The 27,857-nt window shown below is 46.3% G+C and overlaps 1 protein-coding gene across 1 annotated transcript in view; it reads left to right on the top strand.

The window, feature by feature from the left end:
• The window catches only part of LOC116806920 (F-BAR domain only protein 2), a 69,607-nt gene extending 45,307 nt beyond the window's left edge, over positions 1–24,300 (top strand). The window contains exons 3-4 of the mRNA XM_072922981.1: positions 23,603–23,744; positions 23,840–24,300. Of these exons, the coding sequence (XP_072779082.1) occupies positions 23,603–23,744; positions 23,840–24,004 (307 nt within the window). The 3' untranslated portion in view covers positions 24,005–24,300. The remainder of the gene's footprint in view (positions 1–23,602; positions 23,745–23,839) is intronic.
• Positions 24,301–27,857: the final 3,557 nt, after the last annotated feature.

Below are 27,857 nucleotides of genomic sequence, written 5' to 3'. Positions count from 1 at the left end.
TGGTGGCAGCTAATCTTTCGGTTTGCCCCATTAGCTTATATAGCATATCCCTATTCCGATAAGCTGCTATTGGTGAAAAGAGTGATTCCAGTGCCTATCCAAATTTTACACCACCATCATGTTCATGCCACTGGTCTTCATCATTTATATTTCTTTTAATTTTCGATTTTAACCTTGATTGTTTCCACAACGGGCACAAGGTGGGAATTCCTAAAGTTACCTAAGTGACTGGTCCGTCAGTGGGCATATGTGTGGTCCATTCCCCGTGTCCCATTACCCATACCAAATTCCCTGGACTCCTAATGGTTGTAGACTAACAGCTGATGATTCTTTTACCGTTCTTATCTCCCTTAGTTTCTCCTCTTATGGTATGATTATATCCCCTACACTCGCATCCCCATTTTAACAAAACTCTCACTGGTACTAACCCAATCTGGGTCTCGGGGGTATCGCAAGTTATTACTCGAGTACAATTCCATATTTCCTTCTGTTCCCTAATCTGTCTTTTTGTAGTATGTAGATTCATTACGCTTGAGTGAGTCTGATTCTTAGTCCCGCTCCATTGTACGCACCAATGAACTTCTCCCAAATAACTGTAGGTTTCTAAAAGGCCGGGTCCCCAAATTGGTCCCCATTCATCTTCCAAGGACTGAGTTTGAGTAATATTTTAGCAAACCTCTTCTTCCTTTTCCCTTTCAGTTCTTAATGTTATTCTGCTACAGTGATGGTTTAATACTGGAGCAGATCCTGAAATAACACATTGATATTGTTGAATCGTAGTTTCTAACCATGTGAAATATCCTGACATCCCTTGACAATATTCCCTAGTGACTCGTTCAAGTATTAAGCATCCATGCTGCCACTCATAATATTTCTGAGAAACAAGCTTGCAACTCTCTGTCACATTTGTGTAGGCCTCAGGCATATCCCCAACCGGTATAATTCCCCAGGGGATTGGTTCTCCTGCTGATTGAGTTAGTGGTAAACAGGCTGTAATCTTTGTCACATTCTGAATTACTCCGAAATCCCTTATTAATCCTACTATCAAATTTTCTTGCTTTGGTCTAGGGTAAAATGTCATAGTCCTGTTCTTTGCCTCCCTGATTCTTCTAAATTTTGCTTTCCCTTGGGAAAAAGATACATCTGTTCTAGCATGTCCCCACCATGCGTCCTGAGCTACCCAACACCAATAATTCCCTTCATCCAACACCTGGGTATCCTTTATCACCAAGGTCAAGACTCCTCCCAACCGATTCCCTATTTGATATTTCTTTCCTAAATTTACATTTCCTGACTGAAATCACCATCCAAATTCTGAATTAGAAATGTTATTCTCTATTATACATGTCAAAGTTGTTGATGTCCCCTGCACAGCCCAGTACACTCCATGGGTGGGGTGTATCTTCTTTCCTAAATGACTCCTTCCTTGCACCTCTCTCCTGCCGTATGTACCATCTATTCCACATACAACCACACAAAGGTACAATCCCTTGTCTCTCCCTAGCCTTGGCTGAGTATAATTCAGCCACCCTACACCTTTTCCATCTTCTTCCCAAAAATTGCTTCTTCCATCCGGTTTTTCCCAATTTCCTTGTTTATTGAATTTCCACCAAGTGACCGTGAACCTAGATCCGCACTCTTGTTGTATGGTAAACGAACAATTTATTCTAAGAGGGGGTCCATCCCACATGTCCACTCTTGCCCAATAGGGTATCATGGACAGTTTTGGATTCTCCTGTTCCCATGATTGAACTCTCAATCTAATATGTTGAAAACTATAGCTCCACCGTATTCTAATTAAACAAACATAGGTGTCAGTATCTGCATGGGTTACTCGAGTCAATTCTAAAGTAGTGTTACCTCTCTGGGTTTCCATATTCCACATTGTAACAGAAGTGAGGTTTCTAAATACTTGCCCTTTTTCCAAAACACAACTATTTCGCTGGCTCCAGCTCCCTGGTTGTCAGAAAATTCACAGACCATCCTTATAGATTTCCCTTCCATAGCTCCGATCACAGGTTCTGGAACAGTAGCAATGACATGTCCATCAGTAAGCACAAATTTAGAAATGGTTATTAAAACAATGATTAAGAGTACTTTGCCCAAAAAATTAGCCGCGTAGGAGTTACTGCTTGAGACACCCATTGAGTCGGTGCCTTCTTGACGCGGGTGTAGTGTATCCAGGAATCGATTCCGGCCACTTTGATTGCGGTGAATGTAGTCAGGATCACCTGATGCGGGCCATCCCATGTTTCTCGGAGAGGATCAGTAGACCAATTCTTTATATATACGTGATCCCCGGGCTGTACATCATGGACCGGGTTTTCCAGGGAAAGAGGCCTGTTCCACCGCAAGGCTCCTCGTAGAGCACTGAGAATTCTGTGTAGTGAAACAACATAATTATATACTGTCTGGTCCCCGGTTACATGTGGGTCTCCTTTCATAATGGTTGCATGGTAAGGTTTCCCATACAAAATCTCGTAAGGACTTACTCCTATTCTTTCCCTGGGTTTTATTCTAATTCGGAGAAGAGCTAAGGGTACGGCCTGTGGCCATTGTATTTTAGCTTCCTGACAGATTTTCTTAACTTGCCCTTTTAAAGTCTGATTCATCCTCTCCACTTGCCCACTGGATTGGGGCCTCCACGGGGTATGCAAATTCCAAGTTATATCTAACATTCGGGCAACCTCCTGAACTATGTGAGCAATAAAATGAGGACCCCTATCTGATGACAATCCTAACGGTACCCCAAATCTGGGTATTATTTCCCTTAACAGAGTCTTAACTACCTCCTTAGCCTGATTTGTTCTGCATGGGAAAGCCTCCAGCTAACCTGAAAATGTGCAAACGTACACTAAGAGATACTTGTATCCCTGAGCTCTTGGTAACTCAGAAAAATCTACCTGCCAGTAATCTCCCGGTTCTGGTCCTATTTGTAACCTTCCCATTTGTATCTGCTTCCAAACAACTGGATTATTCTTCAAACATACTGGGCACATTGCATTCACCCGTTTTGCCAAACTTAACATCTGGTTGGAGACTATTTCACTTTTTAAAAACTTCACCAATGCCTCTGCACCCCAATGACTCTTATTATGTTCCGCTACTAGGATAGCTTTCATTACCCCCGAGGGAACAACCACTTGTCCGATGTCAGTAACATACCAGCCGGTAGCACCTTTCTTGGCCTTCAGCAATGCCGCCAGCTTCTCATCCTCGCTGGAGTATCTTGGAGGCTGGTACAAGTAAGGGGTAGCTGGATTTGTCCTAGTAGGTACTAAAGCCATCTGAGTCCATACCTGTTGTGCCGCCTCCCGCGCTGCTGCATCTGCCAACCGATTGCCTCGGAAGACCTTCCCACCTTCCTTTTGATGTCCACGGACATGCATCACTGCCACCTGCTCTGGTTTATGTACTGCATCCAATAGAGCCAAAACTTCCTCCCGATGCTTTATAGCAGTCCCTTGGGAGCTCAACAACCCCCTCTCCTTCCATAGTGCACCATGAATGTGCACCACCCCAAAAGCATACTTGGAGTCAGTCCATATATTCACCTTTCGTCCAGAGCTCAATATCAGTGCTCTAGTGAGTCCAATAATTTCAGCTTTCTGAGCCGACGTACCGGGTGTCAATGCACGCGCTTCTACGACCTGTAATACTGTAACAACGGAGTATCCCACGTACCCGATTCCGTTTTCCACGTAGCTGGATCCATCCGTAAACAGCTCCCAATCTACTGCATCCAGAGGCTCATCCTTGAGATCTTGTCTACTGGAATATACCTGTTCAATCATTTCCACACAATTACACAATTATGCACAAGCTCATCCTCGTTCACCTGACTGCGAAGAAACTCAGCTGGATTAAGATGGCTTGTTGTTTGAAGTTGCACATCATCTTGCTCCCTTAAAATAGCTTGATACTGCAGCATTCGGCTAGATGACAACCAATGACCCCCCTTCTGTTCCAAAACAGCCATTACCATGTGGGGAACATAAACATCTATCTTTCTTCCCTAAGTCAATTTCTGGGCTTCCTGTATTAAGAGCACCGTAGCCGCAACAGCCCGCAAGCAAGGCGGCCAACCGGTACTTACTGCATCCAGTTGTTTAGAAAAATACCCCACAGGTCTCTTCCAGGATCCCAATTTCTGCGTTAGGACTCCTAAAGCCAATTTCTGCTCTTCGTACACATATAATTGAAAGTCTTTATTTAAATCTGGCAGCCCCAGAGCTGGGGCTTCTTTTAGTGCTTGTTTCAGGTCCAGAAAAGCCTTTTTCCTGATGGGAGTCCAATCCAACTGGGGTTCCTTCAGGGCCTCATATAGAGGTTTGGCAATGAGCCCAAAATTTAAAATCCACAGTCTGCACCACCCCACCATACCTAGGAAGGATCTTAATTCTTGATGACTCCTAGGGAGGGGAATCGAGCAGATAGCTTCCACTCGGTTAGTTCCCAGGCGTCTCTGACCCTGAGCCAATTCGCAACCTAGGTACAAGACATTTTTCCTTACCAATTGAGCTTTTTCTTTGGAGACCCAGTATCCCGCCTGTCCCAACATATTCAGCAGAGCGATGGTAAGGTCAATGCAAGTTCCTTTGTCCTGTGTGGCTAAAAGGATGTCATCAACATATTGCAGTATTATGTAAGAAGTAGGAGATTCCTTTACCTGGGTTGTCTTCCATTCCTTCAGCTCTTTTGCCAGCTGATTACCAAAAATAGTAGGGCTGTTTTTGAAACCTTGGGGTAACCGGGTCCAGGTGAGTTGCTTCTTCCTTCCTGTTGTAGGGTCCTCCCATTCAAAAGCAAAGTACTTTATGCTCTCTATTGCCAGTGGGATGCAGAAAAAGGCATCTTTTAAATCAATTACTAAAGCCAGGGAACCTCAGGGAAACGGGAAACTGGACAAGACAAACGCACATCCAATCAATATGATTAATGCAACGTTCTCCGTTTATTCAAAATCAGGCGGTAGTTTATATAAGCTTCTACATAGTTTACAGAAACAAAGACTCTCTAATTGGTAGGCTAATATTGTTTACCTTTTCCTTAAAACGGTCTACACTGTACACCATAAAACCTATACTAGTTCACACCCGGTGGTCCCTACAATACCTTAAGACTATTTTCTATCTGCGCCACAACCCTGAATTTCTAACTGCGTCAGAGGCTTTGAAGGCCCCACCAGGCCTCAATCTGAGGCCTAGCCTGGAGTAGCTCAACTTTCACAATTCATGCCCTCTTTCTCTCAAAAATGCTGCAACAATTCCCTCTTTTTCTTTTGAGCTACTCAGGCTGGAGTGAAGGCTCAATGAACTAATTTTTGCACACACTGTAAAAACACGGTATAACAATTTAAATAACTATAAAGATAAAAAAAAGTGCAATACCCTTTGACCCAGCTAACATAAAAGAAACAATCTTAATTTCAAACATAAACTATAACTTCTAATAAACTAACTTCTGATAAATCTAACTTCACACTTATGATATTTCAACTTATTTTCTCTGAACTCTACAAAATTAATTTTCATCGGAACGGGATTCATCACGGGATGTTCCAGGCGAACTGCTGTCGTTGACGTGGTTATCACTGCGGGTTGGTATCTTTTCCTGTGGACACGCACGGGTGAATCTGCTCGGTACCCAGACTGGACCAGTACCTGTTGAAACACACATATAACCTCTACCAAGAAACAACACTGGACTTGGCCCCCGCCATTCACCCGTCTGCATGTCTTTGTGATACACGTAAAGTCCTGGAATCGCTTGCGGTCTTCCTTCTTTCACTGTTTGGTGGTGTATCACGACCGCAGGTTCTTCTTTACCTTCTGCCAAACACAAATAGTTTAGAGTGAACAATACCTTTGACAATCGGTTAAACACATCAGTTTCATCACCTTGCTTTTGTTTTGCTATATATTCTTTCAGGGTACGGTTGGCCCTCTCCACAATGGCCTGACCTGTAGATGAGTGAGGGATCCCTGTGGTATGTTTCACCCCCCACTTCTGCATAAATGTTGCAACTTGTTGACTAGTATAAGATGGGGCATTATCCGTTTTGATTTCCACAGGTACACCCATTACTGCGAAGCAGGCAAATAAATGCCTCTTCACATGGAGGGCCTTTTCCCCTGTCTGTGCTGTGGCCCAAATGAATCTAGAATAAGTATCTACAGTGACATGAACACATTTCAGTTTCCCAAACTCGGGGACATGAGTTACATCCATCTGCCACAACTCTAAAGCTTTCAGACCCCTTGGATTTGTCCCAAGTCCGAGGACAGGCCCGTAATGACTACATTGAGGGCAGGCTCGAACAATCCCCTGTGCATCACTCATGGGGATCTGAAATTGTCGGTGCATGGCTCTCGCATTTTGGTGGAATGTCTCATGACTGTTGCGAGCTCTCTCAAAACTGTTCTGGGGGGGAACATGTACTGCATAACTGACCGCGGCATCCGCCAATGCGTTGCCCTCTCCCAAACCTCTGTTACATTGGTGACTTCGAATGTGCATGATGCAAAAGGCATGCTGGCGCTGCTTCAACACACTCCGCAACTGCAGAAACAGTTCTCCAAGACGCTGGTTTTGGGTTCTTCTGAGGAGCGCATCTTCAATTCTCTGCACAACTCCAACCACATATAAAGAGTCTGATACAACGTTGAGTGGTTCCTTGTTCCAGGTCTGGAAAGCCCAACACACGGCCTTCAACTCGAGGGTTTGTAGACTATCTTCCACATCACCTCTGATTAGATGTTCCGACCATTTCCCTCGTTGTTGCCAAACGCACGCAGCTCTTTTTGATCTTCGTCCGGCATCAGTGAAGACTGTTCTTCCTTCCACTGGTTTCACTGAACACAAGGGTCTTTCCAACCACTGGTAACGACTGACAAAATGCCACATTGGGCCTTTTGGTTGTTTGTTGTGCACCACTCCTGTGAAACCCAACAATGCTTCCTGCAGTGCAGTAGAGTGTCTGAGCTGCCATTCCAGATCTTCATTTTTCACAGGAACACTGATGTCTGCTGGTTCTTTTCCATCTATTTCTAAAATTCTGTCTCTGCCTTTTTGTATCAATGCAGCAAGAGCATCTGTCCTGCCCATCACACGACTTCTTGGTTGAACGGGTAAAAACACCCACTCGAGTAGAATTGCTGTTGATCCACGTTGGGACTCCCTCTTTTTCTTTTGCCATTGAAAGACAATGGCAAGCGGAGAAACATCAGCGTTGGAGAGGAACAGTGACAATGGCAAATGCTCAATGCGACGAGCACTCCAGCTGCGTTGTAGTTTTTCTGAAACTCGAATCAAAGCTTCTTGCTGCTCAGGGGTACAGACTCGAGGGCTGTTGGCATCACTGCCATGAAGCCACGGCAAAAATGGTTGCAAATCATCGATGGTGATTCCTACAATGGTACGAACCCACTGCAGGTCTCCAAAAAGTCTCTGGGCATCATGTAATGTAGAAATGTCAACATGTAAAGTAAGTTTCTGGGGTCGGATTTGCGAATCTGTGATCAGCCAACCTAAGTATTTCCAGGGGGCTGATCGCTGTACTTTTTCTGGGGACACTGTCAATCCATGCTTTTTCAGTTGCGAAAAAAGCCAATTCAAGTCTGCATCTGCCAATGGCTGTTTGGTGGTAATGAGAATGTCATCCATGTAGTGATAAATGATTGCATTGGGAAAGTGTTGACGAACTGGCCGCAGGGCCCAATCGACAAACAGCTGACACATGGTTGGAGAATTGCGCATCCCCTGAGGGAGGGAAGTCCATTCATATAGTTTTGCTGGTGTTGCTCTGTTGATGGATGGCACAGTGAAAGCGAATCGCTGGGTATCTTGTGGATGAAGAGGAATGGCAAAGAAACAGTCCTTTAAATCAATGACAACAATGCTCCACCCCTGTGGGATCATGGTTGGTGTTGGCAGTCCAGGCTGCAAAGCACCCATTGCCTGCATTTGCTCATTCACTTTTCGCAAATCATGCACCAATCTCCATTTTCCTGATTTCTTTGGGATGATGAAAATTGGGGTGTTCCATGGGCTGACAGATGGCTGAACATGTCCAGCTTCAAGTTGCTCTTGTACCAATTGGTTAGTAATTTGCAGCCGTTCTTCTGACATTGGCCACTGCTCAATCCAAACGGGTGTTTCAGTCAACCAGGTAATTTTGAGAATGGGCGGCTGCTCTGCAGTGGCCATTACGGAAAATGCTGATCAGTGGTCAAAACCATCCCAAGCTGGGAAAGCACATCTCTGCCTATCAATCCTGGAAGCTGCGTGGGCAAAGACATGACATATGGTTGAGTCACAATAACTTGATTGTCTTCAAAGATGATGCTGATGGGATCTCTGCTAACTGAAGGAATTTTCATTCCACCCACTCCTACAATGTGCGAACTTGGGGCTCGCAAGGGCCAGTTGGATGGCCAGTACATCTGATTGATAATTGAGACATCTGCTCCTGTATCAAGCATTGGTTCCAATCGAACACAGTGTGAACCACGTTTCAGTTGTATCTTCTTGTATGGACGATCTTTCAGATTAATTGTGAAGAAGACATCATGGCCAGTTGATCCAAAGCCCTTGTCTTGTCTTTCAGAATCAGTTGATTCTCTTGGGCGCTGACGATGTGGCAAGAAATTTTCAATTGCTACAATTTGGGCAATCTTGCTTCCTTTGGGAATTGTCACAGGTGGTTGCAAAGCATGAGCCATTATTTTCACTTGACCGGTGAAGTCTGCGTCAATGACACCGGGAATCACGATCACACCTTGTTTGCTTGTGGAGGATCTCCCCAGCAACAAACCTCCCACTAGAGAAGTTGTGCTGTACATTGGACCATATACATTGGTAGGAATTAGGGTTACTTTTGTGTCATTCAGAGTGACTTCTGTGGCGGTGGCAACGTCGACTCCAAGACTTCCCCAGGTGGCAGGTGAATTGTTCAACAGGAAGCTGTTCTTGGAGTCTGTGGGGTCTGGGCATCGATTTATTTCTTCACGCGGTGCCTCCACGCGCTGCGCCGACCGTTTCCCGAACTGCGACAAGCTTCTGTGGCATGGTTGTCAGTGTTGCACTTGTGGCACCACACAGCCTTTTGGCAGTCTCGCCGGAGATGGCCTGTTCCACCGCATCGAAAGCAAAGGGTTTTAGATGATTTAAGATTAGGTTGACTTTTGCTGCGACGAAGTGAGTTGTTACCTTTGCTGCCTGACAAGGCAGCTGCAATCATGTGTCCCTGTTGTTGCATGGCATCTTGAATGGTTGCGGTGAATGCTGCAGCTTGGTTGCTTTGTTCTGCGCGTGTGGCTCTGACAAGCATCTCGTCGACTGGACAGCCCTGAGGGAGGGTGGCTAGGATGGTTCTGGTGGGTGGGTTAGCATTCTCAAAAGCAAGGGATCGGAATAAATGTTCCTGAACGTCTGGTGGCACGTCAGGTGCATCCTTTAAAGCAGCTGACAGCCTATCAATAAATTGTCCAAACGGTTCAGTGGCTCCTTGCTTTATGGTGGCATAGGGTGCTGACTTTTTCTTGTCTGGTACCAAAAGCAAAGCTTGATGAGCCAATTGCTGTGACAATTGATGTATTTCAATAGGAAAGGTAAGTTGTACCTGATTGGTTGCATATGGTCCTTGCCCAGTCAGCATATCTGGCTGGACTCCATAAAAGGGGTCCCCCACAGTTGTGTGCTTGTTGGCCTCTTCAATTGCCAATCGCTTCCATTCCCTTTCAAACATGAGGTATTGGGAAGGTGTCAGGAGCAGGGATGCAACGTTAGATGAATCACCAGGACAAAGCACATCTGCTGTGAATATATACTGAATGATGTTCCTGGCTGCTTCTGATCTGATCCCATAAGTGGTGACTGTCTGCTTGGCTGATTGTAGGATTTTCCACTCATGAGGCTCCCAGATGGCATTCCCGTTAGATACTATAACAGGACAAGCCAGGGAGCTGGCAGCTTTCCAGTCACCGTCTAAAAGAGCATCTTTCACAACTGACGCCCATCGGGACTGCAATGGATTTTTTAAAACTGCTGGCAATGCCAATTGCTGGCCAGTGGAAGGTTCCACTGCTTGAACCTGACGATTCGAAAGGGTGGCAAGGCGGGCTATTTTTTTCTGCAACGTATTTGGTCTTTGTATCTTGTTCTGTGATCGTGTGTCCCTGCTGCAATTGACAACCGGAAGGTCTGGCTCTGAGTCGTCAGAATCTGAACTCGGTGGGGGTGGGCTGCGCAGCGCTACCGTGGTGGGATGGGAACTGGCATTTTCGGGGCTCTGCTCTGGTGTTGTTTGGGTGGCTACTTCTGCCACTCCGCTAGCATTGGGGTGTCCAGCCCCTCCAAACTGTGCCAGGCTGCTGGCAGCGGCCGCCGCCTCCGGCGGGTGCCGGCGAGCCGTTCCTCTGCGCATGCACGCAGCCGTGGCAGCCGCAGCCGCTGCCGCTGCGGGGGGGCGAGGGGCCGGCGCCGCCCCGCTCCCGTCTCCGCCCTGGTCTCTGCCTTGATCTCCGCCCCCGAGTTCCTCCTCCTGACTCAGCCCTGTTTCGTCACCAGCTCCGCCTGCCTCCTCAGGTGTCTCCCCGCCTCCCAAGGTACCCGTGAGGGTCACTTTCTGGTCTGCCGCATTTCGCGAAACCGCCGAGCTGTTAACATCCGCTGCTTGTGAGCACACTTCCGTTCCGGGCGCGGCCGCATCCCCGCTCCGTCTCGCGCCGGCCGGCCCCGCGCTGCCCGGCTCCGTGCCGCCCTCCAAACGAGCGACAACATCTCTGACAGAGGGGCTGACTGGGGCTTTCTGCCCGCGCACTGGCCGCATATTACAAACATTAAAGAATTTTTCAACCCGCGATGGCTTTCGCGTTTCTATTTGTTCTGCTGTGGACTGCTCAAATGCTCGAATGGCAGCTTCCGCTGCCTCTTTCTCCGCGGCCATGCTCTGTAAGGTATGTGAAACTTTCTTCCAAACACCTCCAAGCTCTAATAGTGTTTTCTTGTCCTTTTTGCCCTCTATCACTGCATCCCAAAGCAGCTGCCCCAGCTCTCGCCATTCGGTTTCACTAAAAAGCAGGGAAGGTTTTTGCAGCTTGCCTTTGCTTCTTGCCCAAAGGACCAACTGTTCTAAATCGGCTTCTTTAACTTTTTCAGCTCTCTTTGAGAGAATATGAAAGAGAAGCCGCACTGAAGCCTGTAAATCTCCATCCATGGTGAACTTTCACCCTCTCTGTCTGTCCGCGGCTTACCTCACCTCCGCGGGCTGCTCCGCTCTCGCTTTTCTTCGGCAAGGCAGCAGCTCCCGCTCCAGCTCCCCAGCCTCGGCCACGTCCACCCCCGCCGTTCGGGTCTCTTGTGAACGCCGAGGTCTTCCCACTGCTCCAACGGACTCTCGCAAACAAACAACAATGCGAAGAGTCTTTTTCCTCCCGTTGGGAACGGCCCAATTCGGAGTTTGGAGACTTCTGCTCCGTCCCACTTGACCCCCGTTCACAAAAAGTGAATTTGGGATCCCGGTCCCGTCACCATGAGGCGATTTGGACCTAAATTTCTGTCGCGCGACTCAACCTCGACTGCCCGTTACTCTAAAAGTAATTTGGCAGCCTTTTCGGAGCCTCCTGAGTCCCTGTGCGGGCGCCACTTAAAGCCAGGGAACCTCAGGGAAACGGGAAACTGGACAAGACAAACGCACATCCAATCAATATGATTAATGCAACGTTCTCCGTTTATTCAAAATCAGGCGGTAGTTTATATAAGCTTCTACATAGTTTACAGAAACAAAGACTCTCTAATTGGTAGGCTAATATTGTTTACCTTTTCCTTAAAACGGTCTACACTGTACACCATAAAACCTATACTAACTCACACCCGGTGGTCCCTACAATACCTTAAGACTATTTTCTATCTGCGCCACAGCCCTGAATTTCTAACTGCGTCAGAGGCTTTGAAGGCCCCACCAGGCCTCAATCTGAGGCCTAGCCTGGAGTAGCTCAACTTTCACAATTCATGCCCTCTTTCTCTCAAAAATGCTGCAACAAATTACGGTGAACCACTCAAATTGCTCCGACACAGATGTTAGCAAGGTATACGGATTGGCAACAACCGGGTGAATGTCCTTAACTATTTCATTGATGGCCCTTAAATCCTGCACTAACCTATACTTACCATTTGGTTTCCTCACTGGAAATATTGGAGTATTATATTCTGATTCGCATTCCTTTAGTAGCCCTTGGGTTACAAATTGAGTGATCATTGGAGCCACCCCCCTTCGGGCCTCTAGTTTAATGGGGTACTGTTTGACTCTCACCGGTTTTGCCCCTTCTTTCAGCTCTATCACAACTGGGTGTGCTGCCTTGGATTTCCCGGGGGTTCCCGTTTCCCATACCCAAGGCACCACGGCATTACTAATTTCATCAGGGATTGGAGCCGGATCCACTTCTTGAATTACAAAAATTTTCCCAATCTCCTCATCTGGGATCTCCAATTTAACACGGCCTCCTTCAAATAATATTTTGGCATTCAACAAAGATAGTAGGTCCCACCCGAATAAAGGCTGGGGGCAATTTGGCATATATAAAAATTGGTGGTCTAATTCCTTTCCTCCAAACTTTAAACTTAAGGGTTGCAAAAAGGGTCTTTCCTCTAATTGACCCGTAGCCCCTATTACCTGTACCGTGGTGTCACTAAGGGGTCCTAATCGCTTATTCAAAACTGAATGTGTGGCTCCTGTGTCAACCATAAACTCCTGTTCCCTTCCAGCTACCTCTATTCTTACCCTTAAATCCCAGTCTAGTCAGCTCTGATTCTGAAAATTTCCAAGCATCATCGCCTGAGCCTGTGCTTGGGCACCATCTACTGGCATCATTGGGAATCTTCCCATTAATCCAGCATTATTCCCTATCCCATGCCGTACTGGACACTCATTCTTCCAATGTCCCAGTTGGCGACAAAAAGCACACTGATTAAGCCCTAACCCATTCTGTCTTCCATTGTTTGTTCCTAGTAACCCTAAGTCTTGGAAGCCCCCCCTTCCTACCCCAAATCCTCTACCACGACCCCTTCCGCGACCCCTGCCTCGTTGTCCTCCTCCCCGTCCCGCAGTTTGTTGAATTATTGCCAATATCCCTGCCTGCTGCCGCTTAGCTGTTTCCTTCTCTCTATTATTATACACTTTCCATGCCACCTCCAGCATTTTATCAAGCTTTCGGGTGTCATCCCCTTCCAACTTTTGTAGTTTCTTCCTAATATCATCCTGCGATTGTCCCATGAATAATAGGGCTAACTGTAGTTGACCTGGTTCCTCATCAATTTCTAAGTTAGTATACCGCCAAGCAGTTTCCCTAAGTCTCTCTAAAAAGGCTGAGGGTGATTCATTCTTCTCTTGCCTTATCGAATATAACTTAGACCAGTTCAATGTTTTAGGCATCCCCGTCCGAACCCCCTCTATTAATAGGTCTTGATATTTTCGTATGGCTCTATAGCCCTCCGCGTTATTCGGGTTCCACCCCGGATCATCGCTAGGAACCAGCTCATCCACAGTTTCCCTAGTCCTCTGCAACCTTATCTCTTCCCTGGCCCTTTCCCTGGTTGCCCGTAATACCATTTCCTTTTCTGTAGAATCCATTATAGTGTCCAATAACACCTGTAAATCATTCCAATCAGGATTCTGAGTTTTAATCACCATTTTCACTACTCGTGCCACCCTTTCGGGGTCCTCCCGATAGCTGCCAGCTGATTGTTTCCAAATTACCAAATCACCCGGGGAGAAAGGAACCTTTATGAGAACCCTTCCCCCTTGAGGACCCATGGCCTCTCTCAAGGGTGCTATCATATGAGGCCCTTCATTATTCCGCCTCCCATGCCAGGTCCTTGCTGCAATAGGGGTTCTTTGTTCTACGGGGGAACGGGTGAGAGAATTAGAATTGGCAGGGGCCTGCATCTCAACCTGACTCCCTGGAGAATCATCAAAATGGGTAGTTTCCCTCTCATCCTCATCCTCATCAGAGTCGGTCCCTAACTCCTCTTGCTCCTGCTCCGATCTTTCCCTAGGGAGTGACGGCGCCGAGGGAACAGGACGAGAAGGAGGAGCAATTAATAAGGACAAATCCTCCTCTCGTCCAGAAGTTTTTACAGCACATTTTACACATACCTCCCTTGCCTTACACCCAGAACACTCATCCTAATTATCTTCAACCTTTAATACCATAATACCACACTCTTTTTGCCATTCAGTTTTCTGTCCTAAATAATAAAACAAATCCAAATACGGTATCTCATCCCATTTCTCATTTTCCCTAAGGTATTGCATTAAGGGGGTTATCACCGAGGCATCCAATGTGCTGTTCAGGGGCCACTCCGGCCCCCCTTCAGATGCATAGAGGGGCCACCAATTATTACAATAATCCAGCATTTTTCTTTTATCCAAATCCTGATAAAACCCCGCACTTTTCCATCGTCTCAGTAAGCATCCTAAAGGAGTATTCCCGGGCACCTTCCCATTAGGTTGAACCAATGCCTTAAAGGTCTTAAACGGCATCATTTATAATACGTAACGCACACACCACACTATAATTAAAAGTACCTTTAACAAAATCAAATACAAAGAAATGATTATTAGCTGCAACAATACCGTGAAAAGAAGCATTAACTGAACCAACCAACTTGCCACTACTCGACGCCGCGAGGGGCAAGTGCCAAGCCTGCGTAGCTTTCGCTTCGACTTACGGTCGGTGCCTAGGCTTTCCACCAAAGACGTCTATATCCCAACCCGGCGAGGATTAATGCCTCATCTTATGGGCAAGAAACCAAAACCCACAACAGAAAATAAAGTACCTTCGGGCTTACCTTCCACAGTCGTCCGTCAGGCGCGGGGGTCGGGTGCAGACCGATGACTCCCCGAGAAGTCCTCAGTGCTGGCGTGGAGTGGATCAGAATGCGAACCGCCCCAGCCACCCTTGGAGTCCTGCCGCGGTCGCCAGAAAACTGTTGCCCGTAAAGAGAACACAAAACAACCAAAGTCGTTTTATGTGGTGCTTTATTGAGGGCCCTGGGAGCCTGAGGACTAATGTCCAAAGTCAGAGCCCCCCAAGCTAACAAAATCATTGCGTTTATATAGAGTCTATATCAACGGTTGCTTAATTCAACACATATTTGTCGACGTTACACTCCAACAATCATTTATTTACAAATTAGTCCTTGTTTAAATTGAACATTTTTTTATGATCATAAATTCTCTTCACTCTGTTAGGTAAACACAATGTATTCCCCCAAGATCTACCTATCCATCTTGTGAATAATGACATGTTCTACCACAGCCTACTCTTGGAATGTATTCTGAGATAAGTTCCTACCTCTCCAGTATTCCGTACTGCCCTTACCTAACAACTGTTTCTAACAACACACAGCCTATGGCCTACTAAGAATTCTAAGCCTTAGCCGAACTACTTCTACTAAACTTTTGCTAGTCTGAAATGCAACAATCAGACGTCAGACGCCTCTTCAGATAACGTCTTCTCTAATGGAGAACTTATCTTCAGGAGGTCGTAGCGAGCCGAGCCAGTGACTATTCACGATGAATGCTGCTCTCTGTGGTGCAGGATGCCTGCATGCCAGTTCAGTATGCCACATATTACGGCCTGGGGTTCCCGGGGTCTATTGGACCCCGTCTGCCGTAGGTGTCCGGGATAGCACTGGGCTGATAAGCACAACCTGTCCAAGTCCCTCAGGCAAGCTCCCAGCCACAGGCAATCTTAGCAAGCAGCTCAGCTCTTAAGTGAGATCAGCTCTTTGGTGAATTCAGCTCTTCAGTGATTTCAGCTCTTTACTTGTTAAGTGCCACAGGCAGATGCAGGGAGAGAGAGGAGAAGGCTGTGTGAGGTTCCACAGAGGTGTCTGTATTAGCAGCTCCTGTGAAGGGTTTCAGTGACAGCTCTTCTGCTGAAGTGGGCAGAAATGGGGGTTTATATAGGGTACAGGAGTTTTGGAAATGGTCCAATAGTAAGGGTCGAGGCAAATATGACCTATGGTCTTACAGAGAGATAATGAGGGTCCGAAGGCAGAAGAGGGGCTTCTTTGGTCCAGTCATCATGGCTAGGCATTTCTTGTCTTAGGCAAGTGACAACCAGGGAGGTCTTTCAGGGCCTCTGGCTGCTACAGTCCCCCTGCCTCGAAGAGGGAGAGTCTAATGGTGCAGCAGTGGAACCCACAGATGTTACAACCGTCCAGGTTCCAGCTGAACTGCAAGGGCAGTCACAGCCAGCAGCAGTCGCCCCAATGGAAATGAGGACCTCTAAAATGAAATCAGAGCACCTGGATAGATAATAAGGGTAAGAAAGAAGGGCCCTCACAACCCACAGGGGAGCCAGCAGTTGAGATCATCACTGAGTCCCTGACGTATGAAAGTCTCCATAATGTGTAACAAGGTATTGTACGACAGGGGCGTGAGACTTATACAACCTGGTTAGTTCAGGTTTGGGACCTTATGGGTACAGGCATGCAGCTGGATGGTGGTGAGGCAAGGAATTTGGTACCCTTGACCCAGGACTCAGGTATGAATCAGATTTTTGTAAGGGAGCCAGGGCCCCTTTCCCTCTGGGAGTGGCTTTCAATGAGTGTCAGAGAAATGTTTGTCCACAGAGAGAGAATGCAGAAACCCCATTATAGAATGTGCTGGAAGACCCTTGAGGAAAGAATCCAACAGCTCAGGGAAGTGGCAGTATTGGAGGTACTGTTTGGGAGGGATGGACAGCATAATAATGACCCCGACAAGGTCAGGTGCACTCAGCAAATGTTGTGGAATCTGGCAAATCTAGGGCCACCTCAATACAACACCTTCATGGCAATGATAATGCTGATAGTGGTGCTGATACAGTGGGTTCTGTTGCCAACAAGTCTAGAAATTACAAGAGAATGATCAATGGCCCAATATAGGCTCATGTCTCTGCCATGGTTAAGGAACTCAAAGAAGAGTTTAAAGAGGAGGTGAACAAGATCAATGCAGCGCCAGTGCAAGTCACAGGTCCCAAAGTCAGAGTCCAACATCCCCCAGCTAGAGAGACAGGGTACACCCCACGAGCTGACCTGTGGTTCTTCCTGTGCAACCATGGGGAAGACATGGGAAGGTGGGATGGGAAACCCACTTCTGTCCTGGCAGCACGGGTGAGTCAACTCAAGGAGGGAAACTAACCGGGGGAGTTCCACCAAGGTGAAGGTAGCCTCAACCTCCCATGACCAAGTTCTTGGGTACGATCTGTCAGATCACCTTAAAGGGACCTCTAGTATGTATGCCCAGGAACGGAATAATAACCAGTGTTAGAAGGGCCCTGTCTCTAGCTAAGGAGAGGCACGGGAAAACTGGATCTTTTGGACAGTGTGGATCCGATGGCCTGGCACATCAGAGCCACAAAAATATGATGCTTTAGTTGATACTGGTGCGCAGTGTACCCTAATGCCATCAGAACCTGTGGGGGCAGAACCTGTTTCCATTGCTGGGGTAACTGGGGGATAGCAGCAATTGACCCTGTTAGAAGCCGAGATGAACTGGACTGGGAAGGAGTGGCAGAAACATCCTATTGTGACCAGCCCAGAGTCCCCATGTATTCTAGGCATAGACTTCCTCTGGAACGGCTATTACAAAGACCCAAAGGGACTCAGGTGGGCTTTTGGAATAGCTGCTGTAGAGGCAGAGGACATTAAGCAATTGAACACCTTGCCTGGACTGTCAGAAAACCCATCTGCAGTAGGACTCCTGACAGTGGAAGAGTAACGAGTACCAATTGCCACCTGGACAGTGCACCACTGGCAGTATCGGACAAATCAAGATGCTGTGATCCCCATCCACAGAATGATCTGTGAACTGGAGAGCCAAAGAGTGGTCAGTAAGGCCCACTCACCCTTCAACAGTCCCATTTGGCCTGTGCACAAGTCTGACAGAGAATGGAGATTGACTGTATACTATCATGGCTTGAATGAAGTGACTGCACCACTGAGTGCTGCTTTGCTGGACATGCAGGAACTCCAGTAAGAGCTGGAGTCCAAGGCAGAAAAGTGGTATGCCACTACTGATATTGCTAATGCGTTTTTCTCCATTCCTCTGGCAGCAGAATGCAGGCCTCAGTTTGCTTTTACCTGGAGGGGCATGCAGTACACCTGGAACCGACTGCCTCATGGGTGGAAACACAGCCCCACCATCTGCCATGGACTGATCTAGACTGCACTGGAAAAGGGTAAAGCTCCAGAACATCTGCAGTACATTGATGACATTATTGTGTAGGCGAACACAGCAATGGAAGTATTTGAGAAAAGAGAGAGGCTCATCCAGATTCTGCTGGAAGCCGACTTCACCATCAAGAAGAGCAAAGTCAAAGGACCTGCCCGAGAGATCCAGTTCCTGTGAGTAAAGTGACAAGACAGACCCACCGAGGTCATCAATAAGATCACCGTGATGTCTCCACTGACCAGCAAGAAGGAAACACAACCTTTCCTAGGCGCCATAGGTTTTTGGAGACTGCACATTCTTGAGTACAGCCAGATTGTGAACCCTTTCTATCCAGTTACCCACAGGAAGAACGATTTCCACTGGGGCCCTGAGCAGCAACAAGTCTTCACCCAGATCAAGCAGGAGATTGCTCATGTGGTAGCCCTTGGCCCAGTCAGGACAGGACCAAACGTGAAGAATCTGTTTTACTCTGCAGCTGGGAACAATGGCTTGTCCTGGAACCTGTGGCAAAAGGTGCCTGGGGAGACTCAAGGCCGACCACTGGGATTCTAGAGCTGAACTTACAGAGGGTCCAAAGCCAGCTACACTCCCACAGACAAGGAAATCTTGGCCACCTATGAAGGAGTTCAAGCCTCCTAGGAGGTGATTGGCATGGAAGCACAATTTCTCCTGGCACTCCAACTACCAGTACTGGGATGGATGTTTAAAGGAAAAGTTCCCACTACTCACAATACCACCGATGCCACATGGAGGAAATGGATTGTTTTCATCACATAGCGTGCCCGTATTGGAAACCTGAATTGCCCTGGGATTTTGGAAATACAAACTGGCCAGAAGGTGAAAACTTTGGTCTCACTGATGAAGAGGAGCAGGAACAAGTATCACGGACTGAAGAAGCTCCACCATACAACCAACTACCATCAGAAGAAACACAATACGCTCTTTTCACTGATGGTTCCTGTCACATTGTAACGATGAAACCAAAGTGGAAAGCAGCCATATGGAGTTCCACATGACAGGTTGCACTAGTTACTGAAGGAGAAGGTGAATCAAGTCAATTTGATGAACTCAACGCCATTCAGCTGGCCCTGGACAATGCTGAAAGAGAGAAGTGGCCAAAGCTATACCTTTATACTGATTTGTGCATGGTAGCCAATGCTCTGTGGGGCTGGCTGGAAAGGAAAGACTGTTTGGATTAGTCCCACCTTAGAGAAAGGCAAACCCATCAGTGGGATTCGCTCCAGGACCTGGTAACACAAGGGGGGTAATGCAGAAAGATGGAGAAGCCTGTTGTGCACCACAGGGAAACCTATTCTTAAGTGAGAATTGTGTGTAAGGTTTCATTCTGTAGAGTTTATTGATTTGTGTATGATGCAGGTGGTAATAAAATAAGGGGTGAATAATGTCCCAGGTTGCAAATGCAAGATGTGGCTGGGGGTGTATATTCTACTGCCATCTGTTAGAGGTGGGGTAGTTATCTTCTGTTAATTGGGCCACCTGTTAAAACCAGGTGGAGCAGTTTTCTTTATCTCTTCCACAACCAATCCTCCAGGATATATCTTCTGTTAAGTCTGCCATTGAGTGTCACTGCATGACTGATAAAATTACATCATCCCATTGTGAGATGCTCTGCCCAGGTGGTGGAGCCAAGCATTCCTACCTGGATATAATCAGAGATTTGGAACACCACAGGCAGCCTTTTCCCTTTGGATTCCCAGAGTGTTGGAATCTGTGGCATTTAAATGATCCTGAGATTGTAGAAAGTCTCTGTCTTTCAGCCCCACTACCAAAGAAGAAGTCGTAATTCATCTGTGATGGTTTTCAAGGTTGTTTATTCTTGCTTATGTATAACATGTTCTGTCTGACCTGTGGCAGGTCTGTGTTGCAGGACAGCGTGCAGGGCTCTGCCCCTCAGTGGGATGTTACAAACATTATATACCAGAAACTACGTGTGCTATATTTACAATAATGTGCCAATATCTATCATCTATGTTGAACAGTGTGTCCCCAGCCTAAACCAATAGAAAAATGCCAACACCACAGTGAAACATGGAGGGCATGAAGAAGGAGGAAAAGGACAAAACATACCAAATTTCCTCCATCTTGTCCCCTTTGAACCCCTAATCTAGAAACCTAAAATTTTACTTTTGCACCTGTGCCACACTTAATTATTACTCATATCAAACACTCAGAGCTTGTAATTCATCCTGTAAGATTGAAAACTCTTTTCCATGGACAGAGATCAGTGTCTCTCGGGGCTCTGTACAGGGGGGTTCCTGACCCCCTTGTCAGGGTCCCAGACCTTCCAGGGCAGCCCGAGGGAAGCTCTGGATTCCCACACCAGAGGACCAGCTTTCTTTTCCACTGGATTCCCAGATGAACACCAGGCCCATCTACACCACCACTGGACCTTCACAGAAAAACTACACCATTCTACAGGATCACTGCTTCAACAGAACCACATTTGTCACTCCAGGACTGCAGCCACCATTTATTTGGACTGCTACCAACACCCTGACCAACAGGGTGTCAAGTCACGTTCTGACTCTGTCAGCGTTGTTTTGTATTACTGCATTTTTATTTTTAATTTTTATTTTTCCTAATAAAGATCTGTTATTCTTACTCCCATACCTTTGCCTGAGAGCCCCTTAATTTCAAAATTATAATAATTCAGAGGGAGGGGGTTTACATTTTCCATGTCACGAGAGGCCCCTGCCTTCCTTAGCAGACTCCTGTCTTTTCAAACCAAGACAGAGACAGTGTCAAATGCCTTGCTGAAGTCAAGGTAGACAACAGCTACTGTTCTTCCCTCATCAACCCATTCTGCCATGTCATCATAGAAGGCTATCAGATTGGTCATGCATGATTTCCCCTCAGTGAATCCTTGCTGACTACTTATGACGGTTTTCTTTTCTTCTTGTCATGGTTTGACACGGAAAAAGAATTTTTCCAGAAGGAAGAAGTCAATTTGGACATTGACCAATTGAAGGTGGACACGCCTCTGAGAACACAGAGGGGTTAAAAGCAGAATTCCCAGGAGAACTCGCTCACTTGGGTTCTGGTCAGCGTGCAGTGCAGGACTCTCCCCCGCCCGGCCACGAGCTGGGTGGGGGAGGGGAGAAGCCATGTGGCCTTCGGAGGTAGGCCCAAGGGTGGAGGGGCTGGAACCCGGGCTGGCCCCCTGCAGATGGAAGGGTGGAGAAAATCTGGGATGTCTCTGTTCCCCCCAGAGTCTCTCTCTCCCAAGAGAGAAAAAGAGACAGCGGTGGTTTTATCAGCAGTTCGCCGCGGGGAAGGAGAAGAGCGGGGGGGCCACAAGGGGCCCAGCCGCCTTTGGGAGCTGGAGCCTGGGCAGTGAGCCATCTCTGGGAGTCGGGACTTTTAACCCTTCCTGAGAAATGAAAGCTTTGTGAAATTTTTCTCCTCCTTGGTTTGAAAAGAGAGGAAGAGAGACAGCCTGGGACCTGGGATGTTGGAAGGAGAAATTCTAGGTGGGAGGAGATGATGGAGTGGCTTTTGGCTGGACTTTTTCTTGGTAGCCACAGACTGAACTGATCTTCTCCTCCAAGAGAGACTGTATTTTAGGAGGATGCCGGTGAGCCAAAGAGACCATGCTTCAGCTGGGAAAAGACAGAAGTGGAGCGAACAGAGAAAAGTTAAGGAGGTTTGTGGTGGTGCCCCCGTCTTCGCAGAGGAAGAAGAGAAGAAGATCTCTGTTCTTGGACCCTCGGCCCCAGGGGAAAATGGGGGGGACTGTTGGTCCCAAAAATGAAAAACTGAACTGTTGTTTTTTTCCCCTCTTGGCAGGGCATCCTTGAAAGGAAAAATCCTAAAAGCAGTCTGTCCATCCATGCATTGGTGGTGAGAGCACTGTGCATGGAAAGGAGAGAGTCACCACTGGCAAACTTTTTTCTCCGGGCGGTGCCATGTGGTGACATGGAAGCACAGGATGTGGCAGCTGTGTTTCTTGGGGGGGTCTGTGGCACAAGGGAGAGACTCCTCTCTCCCTGCAGATGGACTGTGTGTTGATTATCTGGAGGGTGGAAACCTGATTGGGGTCCAGATTGTGTCTCACTGTGGTTTGTTGGAGTTGGGTGGTGGGAGGAGGAATGCTTTGGAAGGTTTTCATTTTGAATTGTGTGTGGTTTTTTTTTTTTTTCCCTCTTTTATAGTAGCATAGTGGTAGTAGTTTAATAAAGTTTTTTTCTTGTTATTAGGCTTGGGCCTTCTTTGCTCTGTTCTCGATCGCATTTCACAGCATTTAATTGAGAGATTGCATTTTCGTGGGGGCACTGGCATCATGCCAGTGTCAAACCATGACACTTCTACATGCTTGGAGATGACCTCCAGAATGATCTGTTCTATCACCTTTCTCAGGATGGAGGTGAGGCTGACTGGCCAGTAGCTTCCTGGGTCCTCCTTCTTGCCCCTTTTAAAAATGGGAGTGTCATCGGGCAATTCTTCCATTCTCTGTGATTTTTCAGAGATGATGGAGAGTGGCTGAGCAACAACATATGCCAGCTGTCTCAGCCATGGGTTCTCCCCATCAAGGCCCATAGATTTACGGCTGTTGAGCCTGTTTAGCTAATCTCTAACCGAACCCTCTACGACCAGGGGGAAGTCTTCCTTTCTCCAACCTTCTTTTACCCCCAAAGTCTGGGATTCCTGAGGGCCATCCCCAGCAGTAAAGACTGAGGCAAAGAGGCATTCAGTAATTCTACCTTCTCTGTGTCTTCCATTGCCAGGACATCCATCTAATTCAGCAGCAGACCCACATTTTCTCTAATCTTCCTTTTGCTGCTGATGTTCTTGTAGAAGCCCTTTTTGTTGTCCTTGATATCCCTTACCAGACTCAATTTCAAGTTGGCATTGGCCTTCCTCATTGCATCCCTGCATATCCTGATGATGTTCCTATAGTCCTTCCATGTGGCCTATCCCTTTTTCCACATCCCATAAAGTTCTTTCTTCCACTTGAGATTTGCTACAAGTTCCCTGCTCATCCATGCATGTCTCCTGCCCCTTTTGCCTGACTTCTTGCTCATGGGGATACACTGCTCTCAAACTTGGAGGAAATGGTATTTAGATATTGACCAGTTCTCTTGGACTCCTTCTCTAGAGCCCTATCCCATGCAATTCCTTGAAGCAGGTCCCTGAAGAGGTAGAGGCTAGGTCTCCAGAAGTTCAGGGTTCTAGTCCTGCTTACTGCTTTGCTTCCTCCATACAGGATCCTGAGTTCCACCATCTCATGGTGGCTACAGCCAAGGCTGCCACCAGCTTTCCCATCTTCAACCAGTCACTCCTGGTTAGTACAAGTCCAGATTTTAGTACAAATCCAGATAAGCATTAAACTTTGTATTATTTTTTGTCCCCTCAATCCAGGACATTTGCACCAGTTTGGGATGTTTTAAAAATCTCAACAGAAAAACCGCCAAGCTGTCACTTGGACCTCATGCAGAGATTACAAGAGCTAATAAAAGAAGTTCATAAGTATGGAGATGAACAAATCAAAACCTATCAAAAGGTTATTAACAATTTTTCTTATGCATGACCAATGACTTGTTAATGTTAAAATGTTTGTTTATTTGTTTGTTTTGACAAGTATATGATATTTGGCAGACTAAAGAAGATGCTTCAGGAACACTAGAAGCAGTGCAAAATATTCAAAGTGTCACTCAGGCCTTACAGAAAGCAAAGGAAAACTACAATGCAAAGTTTGTAGAACAAGAGCGTTGGAAAAAGGAAGGAGCAACACAGAAAGAAGTTGATAAGGTAGTTCTGTGACATCGTACTTAAATTTATTGTGTTGTGTCAAACTGTAACATTCACTTTGTACTAATGAAATGCTCAAAAAGGACTAAAAGTTGTTATGGCTATTCCATAATGTGCATGATGCTTTGAATGCCTGGTGATGTTTTGTTTGCACTTCCTTATCTGTTCTAACTGCACTGCAGTTTTAATTCTTTATTTTGTAATTACCTGCATCATATGATAATTTTGTTCAGTGTCCTTTACAAAAATTGTATGTTTCAGCTTCTGTTTTCAGATGGATTTTATTAAGTAAATATGCAAACATTCAATGCCTTTGTTAATTAATTAATGAGTAGGAAGTTTTGTGTTGCCTCTTCAAGTGAGATAAAGCAGCTAATTATGGGAGTATTTGAAGTCTGTTTCATTGAGAAGAAAAACAAGTTAACATTAATTTCAATGATAATTTAAGAGGTTTCAGTAACATGGACCAAAACTCCAAGGGATTGCATTTAGTACTCTTCTTGGGTCATGGGGGAGCTTGATCCATTTATAGAATCACAACATGTTTACAGTTGGAAGGGACCTTAGAGAAGATTTGAGTGTCCCACCCCTGGAAATGTTCAAGGTCAGGTTGGATGGGGGGGTCTCAGAAATCTGGCCTAGTGGAAGGTGTCCCTGCCCATGGCAGGAAGGTTGAAACTGGATGATCTTTAAGGTCCCTTCCAACCCAAACCATTCTATGACCTCTGGAAATCATCTTGTCCAATCCCCTTGCTCAGGCAGGATCACCTAGAGCCCGCTGCCCTGGACCGTGACTAGATGGCTTTGAAAATCTCCAAGGATAGAGGTTCCATAATCTCCCCGGACACACCGTTCCAGTGCTCGGTCACCCTTACAGGAAAAAAATGTGTTTCCTGATGTTCAGGTGGAAGCTCCCATGTCTCAGTCTGTGATCATTGCTACATGTCCTGTCACTGAGCACCACTGAAAAGAGCCTGTCCCTCCTCTTTGCACTCTCCCTTCAGGTATTTACATGCATTGGCAAGATCTCCCCAGAGCCTTCTCTTCTCCAGGCTGAATAGCCCCAGCTCTCTCAGCTTTTCCTCATGGTAGAGATGCTCCAGTCCCTTGATTATCTTTTTGGTCTGTTGCTGAACTCTCTCTAGTATGTCCATGTCTCTCTTTAAGTACATTAATAGCAAGAGGAGGTCTAAAGAAAACATTGGACTGATACTTGATGAAGATGGTCATCTGACTAATAGGGATAGAGAAAAAGTGGAGGTATTCAGTGCTTCCCCTACCCGCCAGTCTTTAATAATACTGATGGGTGACTGGGCAGCCCAAGATCTGAGTGAGAGGACCATGATTGTGGGAACAGTGCCTTTCCATTTGTGGACACTGAAATTGTGAGAGACCAGCTGTATCAGCTGAATGTTCATAAGTCCACAGTGCCTGATGGTATTCATCTCAGAATGAGCTAGTAGATGTTACAGCAGGACCCCTCTCCATCATCTACCAAAGGTCTGGGGAGTCTGAGGAGGTGCCTACTCACCAGAAGCTAGTCAACATTATTCCAATTTACAAAAAAGACAAGAGGAAAGACCTAGGGTTCAATAGACCGGTTAGTCTAACCTCAGTATCTGGTAAAATTATGGGAAGATGTTACTCGGTACTATTAAAAGGCATTTAAAAGACAATGCAAGCAGGCACAGCAAACGTGGGTTCACAAAATGAAAGTTCTGTTTAACTAATTTGATCTCCTAGAATAAGGTCACCCACCTAGTAGATAAAGGAAAGGTGGTTGATGTAGTTTTCCTGTGTGTAGTACAGGGACCTTATCTCCTCCCACAGTATGTAGGGATTTTATTTGGGCAGGACCAGGGCAGTTAGCAGGTCCTCTGGTGTTAACCATCCAAGTGGCTTCTGTTAAATTTGCATGTCAATGCTTCCATGCCCCATTGCCCAGTGGTCTCAATATAGCCTTTAACAGTCTCAATCTTTCCAGAGTGGGTAATAAAGGATGTTATATATCTACTCAATACCATGTTTCTTTGCCCAGGAGTTTATGAAATTATTTCAGAAATGAGGCCCATAGTCTGATTTAATTCTTTCTGAGGTACCATGCCACCACAAAATGTGCCTTACAAGACCTGAGATGGTGTTTAGGAAGTGGCATGGTTTACAAGGTGTGTTTCCAGCCAACCAATAGCTGCTTCCATCATGGTGAGTATGTAGCTCTTGCCTTGGCAGTGGCAGTGGTCCAATAGAGTCAATTTGCTAGGTGTAGCGGGTTGACCGCTGGCCAAATGCCAGTGCACGCACGAAAATCATCTACTCATCTTCCTCTGCTATCATTGGAGCAGAGGAGGCGAAAAAACCCAGTTAAAATAAAGCTTATAGGGTTGAGATAAGGATTAGGAGAAAAGTCTTCAAGGGCAAGACAGGCTCAAAACTTTAAAAGGTATAAAGAAAACCTTATTAACTGAATTTAAAGAAGAATTATAAGAACGAAAATAAACCTTTAGAACACCTTTCCTCCCCCCAGCCCCTCTTTCTTTCTCACTAACAATGCAAAGAGACAAAACCCAGGATATTCAGTCAGTTTATCATTTCTAAAAAGTATCCTTCTTCAGTTCACTTAGGGAGAGGAGTCTCTTTTGCTAGGCCATAGAATTCTTCCCATGACTTACAGTTCTCCTGTGGTTTTAATTTTGTGACTAAAAAGTCCTCCCGGTACCTGCTCACAGCTTGAAAGTCCCTCCCATCGACTTGGCAGTCTTCCCACAAATGCTATCGAGGGCCACTGGCTTATGGGGTACAATTTTTAAGGATGAACTGTTCTAATCTAGAAGCAAAGAGTCCTATCTCTGAAAGCAAAAGTTGTCTCTCTCTCTTTCTCTCTCTGTTGAAGTCAGATCACAGCTTTTTCAGCATCTATATTCTCCAGTTCTCATGGGCTGCAGGTGAATGCTGCATCCCCCTCATATGCTTTATGAATTACAGGGAAATAGTCTGTTATACTACAGTCTTCACCATTGTTTGCAGAAGAAGTTCTGCTCCCAGGCTTGAAGCATCTCCTCTTCCTCTTCCCTCTCCACTGACCTTGGTGGTTCCATGTTGTTCTCCTCACATGTCTTCACATTTTTCTTTTCTCTGATTCTGGAGAGAATTGGTGTCTGTAAGTTTGTCTACTTTCAAGCTCTATTAATTGAAAAAGATATAAAGTTCTGCAGTGCTGAAAAGGTTAATCTTGTCCAAGCTTTACATCGGGGAATTGCCTCTTGCTGTTGGTGACACAATCTCTGCTGGGCAGCAGCCGCTCATAGAGGTGTTTCTAGCTTCTCTAATTGGCTTAGCAGTGTGCCAATTTTCAGATCTAGCCAGCAATTGGCTTTTTCCAGGCACAGAGGAAGCTATTAAGCAGCTTCTCTCAGAGAATTACTTCTGTAGCTGATTTATTCCTCTTTACCAAAAATTCAATTAATGCAAAACCAGGACACTAGGCCTCACCATATTGGAAACCCAGCCACGGCGCTGTATTCCAGGGAGGTTTCACTCACATGGTTTGCTTAATTGCAGCACGTTTCACATTTGTAAATAACCTGTGTGATGGCCTCCATGGTCAGGTCCACTCCTCGATCACGAGCCCATCTGTATGTTGCATCCCTTCCTAGATGTCCTGATGTTTCATGGGCCCCTTGGTCTCTAAATAGCTCATCCTTTCACTCCGAGTCTAAGTCTACTTGACCTATTCCAGTCTTAGCCTTATCTACCTGTTTGTTGTTCTGATGTTCTTCAGTGGCACGACTTTTGGGCGCTTGAACATCTACATGACGTACCTTCAGAGCCATGTTTTCTACTGGTGCAGCGATGTCCTAGCACAATG

The sequence above is a fragment of the Taeniopygia guttata genome, chromosome W, assembly GCF_048771995.1.
Source record: "Taeniopygia guttata chromosome W, bTaeGut7.mat, whole genome shotgun sequence".
In the NCBI taxonomy this organism is placed as follows: Eukaryota; Metazoa; Chordata; class Aves; order Passeriformes; family Estrildidae; genus Taeniopygia; species Taeniopygia guttata.
The sequence above is the reverse complement of the archived record's forward strand: the minus strand, read 5'-3'. Positions and strand labels throughout refer to the sequence as shown.